Source organism: Phalaenopsis equestris, unplaced genomic scaffold (genome assembly GCF_001263595.1).
Source record: "Phalaenopsis equestris unplaced genomic scaffold, ASM126359v1 Scaffold000002, whole genome shotgun sequence".
In the NCBI taxonomy this organism is placed as follows: Eukaryota; Viridiplantae; Streptophyta; class Magnoliopsida; order Asparagales; family Orchidaceae; genus Phalaenopsis; species Phalaenopsis equestris.
The window spans coordinates 73,531,838-73,542,911 of NW_018164444.1; the positions used below are offsets into that span (position 1 = coordinate 73,531,838).

At 33.4% G+C, this 11,074-nt stretch overlaps 1 protein-coding gene across 2 annotated transcripts in view; it reads left to right on the forward strand.

Moving 5' to 3' along the window:
- The window catches only part of LOC110027630 (probable protein phosphatase 2C 12), a 29,219-nt gene that overhangs the window by 13,752 nt on the left and 4,393 nt on the right, over positions 1 to 11,074 (forward strand). For both annotated transcript variants that reach the window (XM_020729141.1, XM_020729147.1), the window contains exons 6-7: positions 9,230 to 9,355; positions 9,719 to 9,954. In XM_020729141.1, coding sequence (XP_020584800.1) covers positions 9,230 to 9,355; positions 9,719 to 9,954 — 362 coding nt within the window. The remainder of the gene's footprint in view (positions 1 to 9,229; positions 9,356 to 9,718; positions 9,955 to 11,074) is intronic.

Here is an 11,074-nt window from a genome sequence, read left to right on the forward strand (position 1 = left end):
GCATCCAACCATCCCTATTGTGCCTAACAATTCAAGTAACACTTTATGACCAGCAGTGCCAGATGGGATTCGAACCCCCGACCCGAGGGGTCTTATACCTTGGATGCCAACCAACAGGCCAGGGTACGCGACACAAACAAACACACACACATTTGTACATATATATACAAAATTGCTAAATCTAACATAATACAAGTATGTGCCCAAAAGTTTGTACAAGCTCCCAAAGTTATGAAATGCAAAAATTGTACATGTCACAGCTAGCTACTCGCCCTAGTGCTTAATACCCATTTCTGAAAACTAAATACGTAGAGTGAGCTATAACAAGTTCAACGAAATAATCAATGCAAAAATAAAATTTTGCAGAAGAAAAAAAACATGCTTGCTTATATTTAAATCATGTACATGTCCACAATACATGTAAAAAAATGCTGCAATTGTATAAAATATGTAAAAAAATACATGTAATGCAGAGAAATATGACTGCTGTATAAAATTTGTATTTCATCACTTCATGTGTAATCATAAACATATTCATAAAAATCATCATACTAAATATAGGAATATTACTTGTAGTTGTATATACCCCAACAATTTTCATGTTATATCATGTCATAGGTTGTCACCCAGCTTGAAGGTTATATTCACCATTGATAAAAGTCGAGTCCCTCCTAACATAGTAGTTTTCAATAGCCCATCTGGTATTAACAGTTCCCTACATGTTCTCCTCATTTGACCTCAACAGTTTTCAAAATTTCATCTTCGTCTATTTGCTAGAAGTCAGGAATCCCATTATTCTCTATCATTTGTACTTGCAAGTATTCATATAATACCTACCTATAACTTCATTGTGACATTTCTTTAATCACAATTCCTGTAACAAACATTTATCATAGATATTTCATATATCATATGCATGAATCATAGTAAATGAATACCCGCAAGCAATAAATATATTCGTCAAATTCATAGCATAATAAAACCATATATATAGTACGAGTCAAATTAAGTTTGCTATCATACAATCATTGCATGTATTTATCAACCATATGCAGAAAATTCTAAATGCAATAATGACAACATAATCACATGAAAACCTAGAATGAGTTATTTTCCTTAAGTTAGCATAAAATTTTTTCTTTAATCAACAGGGCAGTCTTATGACGACTTTTTCCCAAGTTCACGTCGAACTCATCGCTTAGTGTAAAAAATCTGGAATTTTTAATACCCCAAATATGATTTCTTTCTTTAACTTATCTCGAAAGGGTTTCTCGGCATAAATATGCCTTCCCGATACTTTTCTATTCGGTTCCCTCTTCGTCTCCACTTAACTCCTTTACCAACTCGTGAAATGGACATACCGGAGAACGCAAATCTTAGTTAGACAATTCCGTAATTATTCCCGCAAAGCTACAACAATAGGAAACACATGGAATGTTTGAATTCGTAGTACATGTCAAAATGGAAGTTTAAGGTTTTAAATGCCCAAAATATCATAAAATGGAGTTTCTTACCAAAATCTCCCCGGAACTTCCTGCCGTAAGTTGTAGCTCTTGGTTGTTCGCGCGAACCACGCTTGCTACAGTAGCAATCTCCAAGCGCACGAAACTGAGAAATCGAGAGAGAAGGGAATGGATTTTGAAGCTTCCCATGCATTTATTCACCCTCACGATTAATCCTAACCCTTTAATTGCATGCCACGACTGAGAATCGTGGAAAAGAATCGATGAAAAAAATAATTCGGAATTAAAGATTTAATTAGATGCTTAATTAGTATAATTAAGTCAATATCTTATTATTTTTATTTCTTCCATTATAGTTATAATTCATACATAATGTTGTATGTTAATTTGATCGATTCGACATGTAGAATTTAATAAAATTTATTTGGTCGAATTTTAAGAGATGTGAAATTTGTGTTATTTTTTTTCATGTGCTAAAATTTTTATTTGTTTTTTTAACATTGGGTGTTATAGCTCTCTCATTCTTATAAAATATTCGTCATAAAAAATTTTTGAATTTACTTGAACAGTAAGGGAAATTTTTTTCACATGCTTTCACTTTATTTTGAGAAGATGAATTTGTCTGTTCTTCAACTTCTTAACATCTATTTCTAAAATACTTTCTGGTTCTTTAATATATGTTAGGATTTTTTCTGTACTTCAATGTATTTATGTAAAATCCTTCGGTCCAAATTTGAAACTCTTTTTCTCAACATTGAATCACATCATATATATCTGACATATTAGTAGGTAAAACTAGCTTATAAGCAACTGGACCAATGTACCTGAAACTCTACTTTCTCCCATGACCAAATGTGACTATACCTTTTATTGGTCTGACTTTTAAAAATACAAAATCACCAATTTCAACTTCTATTGCTCTGTGCATTGTGTCATATTATTTCTGTTGTCATTCTTGAGCAATTTCCAATTTCTTTGATAGACTTGATTTTCTCTACGAATTCATCAATTTGCTCAGGATTTAAATATTTGCTCAGGATTTAAATATTTGACGTTCATCCAATTTAACTCAACTTAATGGAGTTTTATATTTCCTAATATATAATACTTCATACGAATCCATTTTGATACTTAATTGATAGCTATTATTGTAGGCAAACTGGATCATCGGGATGTGATCTTTCCAACTGGCTTTAATGTCAAGGTCAAAAAACTTCAAAGGATCTTCTAATGCTTGAATTATCTGTCGGTTTGTGGATGAAATGTTGTGCTAAGATGCAAATGTATATACAAGCCTTGTTGGATGCCTTTCCCCAGCGTGGATGTAAATCTTCCATCCTTGTCAAAAATGATAATATTTAGAATACCGTACAATCTTATAATTTATTTTACATATGATCAGACCAATTTTTCAAGAAGTGAGCTGACTTTATTAGCCTGTTAATAATGATCCAAATTTTGTTGTGACCTTGTATGGATGGAGGAAGCCCAAAACAAAAGCTATAACGATTTTTTTCCTATTTCCATTCAGGTATAGATAATGATTGTAGTAATCTACTGTATCTCTGATGCTCAACCTTTACAATCTGACAAATTAGACATGTAGACACGTTCAACAACATTCTTCTTAATACATAGCCACTAGAGTATTAATTTCAAATCCTTGTACATTTTAGCACTGCATGGATAAATTGTGTACCCTAAATGATGGGCTTTATGTAAGATTTTCTGGCTCAAATCATAATCAACAGTTACTCATAATTACAACTTGTTTTTGATAACACTATTTTTATCAACAGTCATATCCGACCTTCTTCCTAATTGAAGCTATTTCAGATATTTCAGATATTCACTGTTAACTCTTTGAGCCATCTTAATTCCATTTGTTAGAGTTGGGTGCACCATTATACTTTCAACCTCAAGGCACCAATTTCTTTGATCAATTTCACTTCCAAGGTAATAATCCAGTTTGCATTAGATGTGGATTTACGGCTCAAAGCATTGACAATCATATTTATAGCAGTTTCCTAAACCAATCAAGCACTGCCCAAATGTCTTTCTTCACACTTCTCACAAACTGGCTTTTCTAACCGAGGTCGCTTATGCTTTTCTTCTGATTTAATTTTTTTGCTTTGAAACTTTTCAACCTTTCCAAAACTTTTGCTCTTGCTTACCTGAGATTGTCACTGCTGACTGGAAAAGTTTAGCTCATTTTCAATTCGTCTAACTCTTTAAATTAGTACCGAGAAATAACTAATTTTGAATGGCGCCAAAGTCAACCTCAACTGATTTTTGAGGCTGCGTAGAAATCTTTACATTTTTCTTCGTGGGTACTGACATAGTGGGTGCATATCTGTAAAGAGATAAATTCTGTCTCATATTGCATAATTGTCTTGGACCCCCGAGTCAGATTGAATAATTTATATTGTAATGCTAATCTGGCTGAAGGTAGAATAAACCAATCCTTAAATACTTTAACAAACTCATCAAACTGAATCTGTGAAAGAGGTATCAACTGAAATTTCAGGCTATGTTGAGCCTATCACCACCTCTCTGTCTCTCCTATAATAAACGTGGCCAGCATCACTCTCCTATTTTTGGGACAAATCATGTCATCCAAAATATTCCTAACCTTCAAAAGCTAGTTTTCGGTAGCTTCAGGATTAATAATACCCTTCAATGCAGGTGGTGGCTTGAATGTTTGAAAGATCTTCAATTACCGTTCAACTTCTGTCCCAGGTTCAATCTAGGCCTGTACTAGTGGACGATCCTTCAATAACAACCATTTTGTTAACAACTTGCGATATAAACTACGTAATGCCCTCTAACTTAGTGGTTCTAGTTACTATTCTGATTATCATTTGTGTTCAAAACATTTTCAGCTTGCACTTCTTGCTCTGTAGTTGGCATAGGATACCGACCCTTTATATTTTCTGATTCTTCTCCTAGTATATTCATCTGAATTGACACATTCTATTATTCAAATATAATTTATTATAAAAATTATTTCGTGCATGCATGATACCTTAAGTCATATTGGTTACTCACATAAGATCTATCAACCTATAGCTTTGTATAAATCAATTCATATTTGATCTCATTTTTACTTGTTCTAATCCCAACACACTTCCATCATTCTTTTCATTTAATAATCTGCCTATGTTATCACTTTCTATCATACCCCAGCTGGTCCCCTCTAATGGTTAATTGTGATGTGACATAAGCAGACGATTCAGTTAGCTAAATTTTCATCAACACTCATCATGACTTACGAAATTATGACCTAGTAGGTGTTGAACTTGTCTAATTAAATCACGATAAACATACTTGATATATTTAATTTCATAAATCATTCTCACATATACTCGGAAATGTGTAAAATCACACCTAAACATATATATCTATACAAAACTACTAAATTCAACATAATTAAAGTACATACCCAAAAGCTATACAAACTCCATAAATTATGAAATGCAAAACCTGTACATTTCACACCTCACTACCCGCCCTTTTGCTCCTTATCACTTTTGAAAATCAACAACGTAGAGCGAGTTACAACAAGTTCAGTGAAATAATCAATGCTAAAATATGATTTTATAGATGAAAAAGAAACAATGTGCACGCTCATTTGTAACTCATGTACATGTTTACAATAAATGACAGAACATGCTACAATTGTATAAAATATATAAAATAAAACACATGTAATGCAAATAATTAAGAATGTTGTATAAAATATTTATTTCATCTATTCATGTGTAATCTTAAACTTGTTCATAATATTTTTCAATCTAATAATAGATTCTTTATTTATAATTGTATAGACCTCATTTATTTCATGTCATGTTATGAGTTGTCACTCAGCCCGAATGCTACATAAACTATTGATAAATGTTGATAAAGATTGGGTCCTTTCACATATAGCAGTTATCAATTCCCTCTGATATCAACGGTTTCCTACATTCCATTCTTATTTGATCTCAACGGATATCAGGGTTTCTTCTCTATCTTAGTGCTAGGAATCGGGAATCCCATCGTTAATCACCATCCGTATTTGCAAGTATTCATGTAAAAACCTACTGATAACATCACTTGTGATGTTTCTTAAATCACAATTCCTGTAACAAGTATTTATTATAGACATTTCATATATCTTTGCTTGAATCATAGTAAACAAAAACCTATAAGTAATAATTTTATAAACATATTCCTAAGATTCATAGCTTAACAAAGTCATATGCATTGTAAGAGGCAAATCAAGTTTGCATTCATACAGTCAAGCCAAATATTCATCCAAAATATGTAAAAAATTCTAAATGTAATAATGTCAAGGATAATCACATGGAAATCCATAGAGAGTTATGTTTTTTAAGTAGCATAAGATTATTTCAATTGAATTGACGAAACAACCCTATGACGAGTTTCTCCAAGTTCACCTCAAACTCTCTGCCTACTATAAATAAAGAGGAATTCATAATACTCTTATAAATTCATGAAATTTGTAGTTAAGCCCTTAATTTAGCCCCAAATATGATTTTCTGATTTAACTTACCTCAAAAGGGCTTTCTCGGCTTAAATATGTCTGACATATACTTTTCTATTCTGCGACTTCTTCTTCCTTCCCAACTCATAAAATAAACTTATCGGTTCGACAGTCCCGTTCCCCGCAAAGCAACAACAATAGAAAACACATGCAATTCTTGAATTCGTAGCATATGTCAAAATGAAATTGTAAGGAATGAAATGAATGTTCGAAATATTAAAAAATTGAGTTTCTTACCAAAATTTCTTTGAAATTTTTTGTTGTGAGCTGTGGATTTCTGCTTACCAAAATCTCTTTGAAATTTTTTGTTGTGAGCTGTGGATTTCTGTTGTGCGTAGATTGTGCCTGCTACAGTAACAAGGTTGCGGGAAACCTCCAGGTGCATGAAATTGACAAATCAAGAAAGAAAGGAATGGAATTCTAAGTTTCCCATGCATATTTATCCTCATAATTAATGCCAACCTTTTCATTGCATCCCACTATTGAGAATCGCTGAAAATAGTCGGTGGAAATAATTAAAGATTAAGGATTTAATTAGATGCTTAATTAGTTTAATTATGTCAATATCTTATTATTTTTATATTTCCTATTATATTCATAATTCATAGTGTTTTTTCTCAATTTGAACGATTTGGCATGTAAAATTTAATAAAATCAATTTTACATGTCGAATTCCGAGAGATACAAAATTTGGGGTATTTTTTTCAAATGCCAAACTTCTTACGTGATTTCTCAAAATTCGGTGTTACAGAAGCCGACTCACTGAGATTAAATTTCTCTTCAAATTTGAAACATGTCTAACTTGACTGAGCTTCCAAATCGTTCTATTTGACAACATGCTATCAACATCATCCTTTTTTGCAACATTACAGGTTTTATTATCTTCCAAATACACCTTCCAAAGATTATTCTGAAAAGACAACTAAATATACTATCTAAAATTCAGTATGGTCCAGACCCTTTTTTGCAACATTACAGGTTTTATTATCTCCCAAATACACCTTCCAAAGATTATTCTGAAAAGACTACTAAATATACTATCTAAAATTCAGTATGGTCCAGAGATAAAACTTGGTAGTCACATTGGATTTCACTTGTGGAGACAAATTTAAAGAGATTTTTGTCTTGACCTTTACCATCAACCTTTTTCCAGCCTTTTTTGGAGCAGTCCATGAAATAAACTTTCTTCCCACAGTTTTAACATTAACTTCTGTCATTTCCTCTTCTTGATTTGGATTTTTGTCTTTTGGACTTCTATTTGTCTATGCCTATTACTCATCCATATTCATTTTTCTGTTATCAAACTTCAATGCATAAATTGAAGTTTCATCGTTCATCATCTTGTGAACTTTGTCTTTCAGCACTAACATCAAGATGTCATCAAAGTTTAACTTCATATTACCTAAAGAGTTACTCATCGCCATAACCAGTCCATTTCAATTGTTTGAAAATAAAAATAAAATTAACAGTGTCTGGCTTCAGCATCAAACTTGATGCCCACAAAACACAATTGGTTTATCACAGTGTTAAAATTATTCAAATGTTTAGCCACCGAACTCCCTTCCACCGTCGTCATGCTGTTTAATTTCTCTATAAAAAAAAAAATATTTGAAGCTAAAGGATTCTCATATATCATTGTCAATGCAACCATGAGAACCATCATAATTTTCTCATTCACTTTGTTGAAAGCAACAAATGAGGAAAGTGAAAAATAGATCAAACATAGGGCTGTTTGATCAAACACTTCCCATTCTCTTAGTCATAGATTCAGATTTTTTGGTGATTCCTTCCAGTGACAGATACAATTTTTTTTTGATACAACAAATTTTCAACTTGTATTTTCCAAGATGCAAAATTCGAATCGTTGAACTTTTTTACCTTGTACCTCGCTTTGGCGACTATTACCTCCACTCAAATCAAAGGTCTTCAGAAAACTCCGCTTTGGTATCACTTGTTGGGACGAAAAACATGTTTCAATCAATTCACAACCAAATAACAATGTGGAAAAACACTTTGATCGGAGAGACATGGAACACAAAAATTTAATAAAAATGCATAACCCAAGAAATCCAAAAATCACAAGATGTAACGTGAAAAACTTAGGGAAGTAAAAACCATGGATTCACACCAAACATAAAATTTTACTATGAAATGAGGAGAAATATGTAGATTATACCACACTCAGAGTTTCTCTTTACAAGCCTGGAATTCATGATTGTACAAGAGCAAACTGCAGAAATTCAATACAGAACACACTGCACCGCTTGCCTTGTCCTGCTCTTGTTTCACGTGCTGCTGAGAGATACATTCATCCTATAGTAGTCGAGGACTTAAATCCCGATTGAATGATAAACTGCTTCTAGTGCTGGAGCGCCACTCGCAGGTGCTGCCTTTCCTATTTGGCGTAGTTTTTCTGGGCACAGGTTTGTCTGTCCCGTGCACCAAGTTTCAAGTGTCTCTGTTTTTGGACCTTTAAACAAATGTTATCCCTTCTAGGCACTGGAATTCCAAGCGCTTTGTTCTGTAGAGTTCTGGGCTCTAAAGCTGGCGCCTGGGTACCACTTGTAGCTCTGGACTTCTATTTAGAACTGGGCCATGGGGCGCCACATAGATATTGGGGCGACTGGTTTAGTAGAGGACTTCCACTGCTCACGTGTATGCATGTATGTATGGATGATCCAATAATCTTAACAATTCGTAAAGTTGTTCATGCCACTAATTTTAATGATTTAAAGAGAATGCATGATTTTAATCTTATATTTTCTTAGAGACACATGAATTGTGAAATAACTTTGTATCATTTTAATTTTTTGTTGCGAAACATTGTATTTATCTTTTCAGATGCCGTGACGTCTTTGAATGTGTAGACGTTGTCTTTGTTGATTCAACTTTTTGGTATGCATATTTTGTTTAGTACTTCCGTTTGGCTTTACTTCCGAACTTGTAACTTATATCATGTCACATGTTGTAATATCTTATATTTATAGATACAAATTTGTGCACCAGAGCTTGATAATTCTTTTTTATGAATATTTTTTCTAATTTTTTCTGGTTATCAGGCACATATGGTTGACCATAACATATGATGCCCATAAAGTTTGCTATCTATCTGTTCAAGTTTATCCTGATAATTTTAATGATAGTCAACAATTCTGATTCAGCATAACCTTTATGTTTGATGTCAACGTGTTCTGTCTCTGATTGTAGGATTTTTTTGCAGCTATCAAATGCTGGTGGCCGACTTATCATCTCTAGTGATGGTGTGTGGGATGTTCTGAGTTTTGAATCCACTTTGAATTGTTCTCGTGGACATCCAGCAGATATTGCTGCCAAGAAAATTGTTAAGGTAGTACGAAGTAAAAGTACAACATTAAAATAGTCCCCCGACTGTTTACATGTGGCCATTTTAGTTCCAAAGTCTATAAAAGTGTCAAATTAGTATTAGATTTTTTAAATTGAGGCTAAAATAGTCTTCCGTGGTGGTGTTTCAGCTTATATTAAATGAGTTTGTGGACTAAATTGGCACTTTATAGACTCTGAGACTAAAGAATTAGGGGATTTTATTTTGACACTTTTCTCTACCAAGTAACGTTTTCTCTGTTATTTATGATCTTCAAAATATTATATCTCATGGTAATGCTTTTTTTGTTATTTACATGAACAAGAAGTTATTGTTTCTGCTGACTAAATATTCCCATTTCGCTTGCAGGAAGCTGTACAGGTAAAGGGACTTAGGGATGATACTACATGTATAGTGGTTGATTTATTGCCGCCGGAAAACATACCTCCATTTGTTCAAACAAAGAAGAAAGGGATGGGGGTCTTAAAGAATTTCTTTCACAAAAAGTCGTACGAATCACCATCTCACCTTTTAGTAAGAAACTATTTTGAACCTTACGCAGTGGATGAATTATTTGAGGATGGTTCTGCAGTACTTGCTCAAAGGTACAATCTATATGAAACATTTTGACTTCAGGTCTTTCATTTTTAGTTGTCTCTGATTGTGTCATTTACAACCAAATGCATCAAAGCCTTATCGGTTTGTATGATAAAAAAGTTCATCTATTACGTAACACTCGTGATTTGATTCTTTTGATACTTAAAGTGCATTCAGATCTAAGGTATCGTGCTTTTGCTTCAGAACACTGTGCATTCACATGAGATTGTATTTAATTGCATTTTGAAAACGAAATATTCCTTTTTATTTGTTAATGCTGGTAAATTGTGATGCAAACCATTGTAATTTGAAAATTCAATAATTTTGTATCCTAGTGCAATGCGATGCATGACATTGCGAGGAATAAAAAAAATTGCTAAATAGTTTCTTGTGCATTTATTTAGTGAACAACATTAAAATGAATCCCAATTCAACATTGATTAGTTTAGAGTCATGGGCGTACTAGTTGAAAACCTAGAACATTAATCATGCCCTCATATTGAATTATAGGAGTTAATTAAATGGTCATATGTATTTGTAAGATGGCTAAAAAGAATTCATTGTGGGTATGTTGTACGAGATAGTTATGCTACTGTAGCATTTGTTTGATTTTATAGTGGTATATAATCTTTGAATGGTGATATAGATTTTTCACAACAAAAATCAGGCTTTATTGGCCAAAACCCATGTCTGGTAGGCCTCGTGGGCCGATTAGGTAAATTATCTAGAAGATACGATTGTTGTTGGAGTGTCCTGCTAACCCTATTTGTCGATGTGTCTGCTATCTTGCACTACCTGTCAAGCTGACATGCCAAACTGACTTAGCGAATTGGTTCACCGATCTGGTTTGCTTGTTCCTTCTAATGAACTGACCAATCATACTCACTAACATAGCTTGCCTCTTCAGAGATCCTTGGAACTGTTAGAATGCAAATGTCAAGACCGATGGACATATGCCACATCCTCATGAGCCATCTGACATACTTGTCGCGGGTTTTTCATCGAAACTCCGTGGATAGATTTTGTATGCATGATACGTATTTTAATATATTCTTGAACATGTATAAGTTGGAGGGAGAAGGGACTGTGGAGAGGATTTAGCCTCCGTTTTTTGTTTGGTGGGTGGTG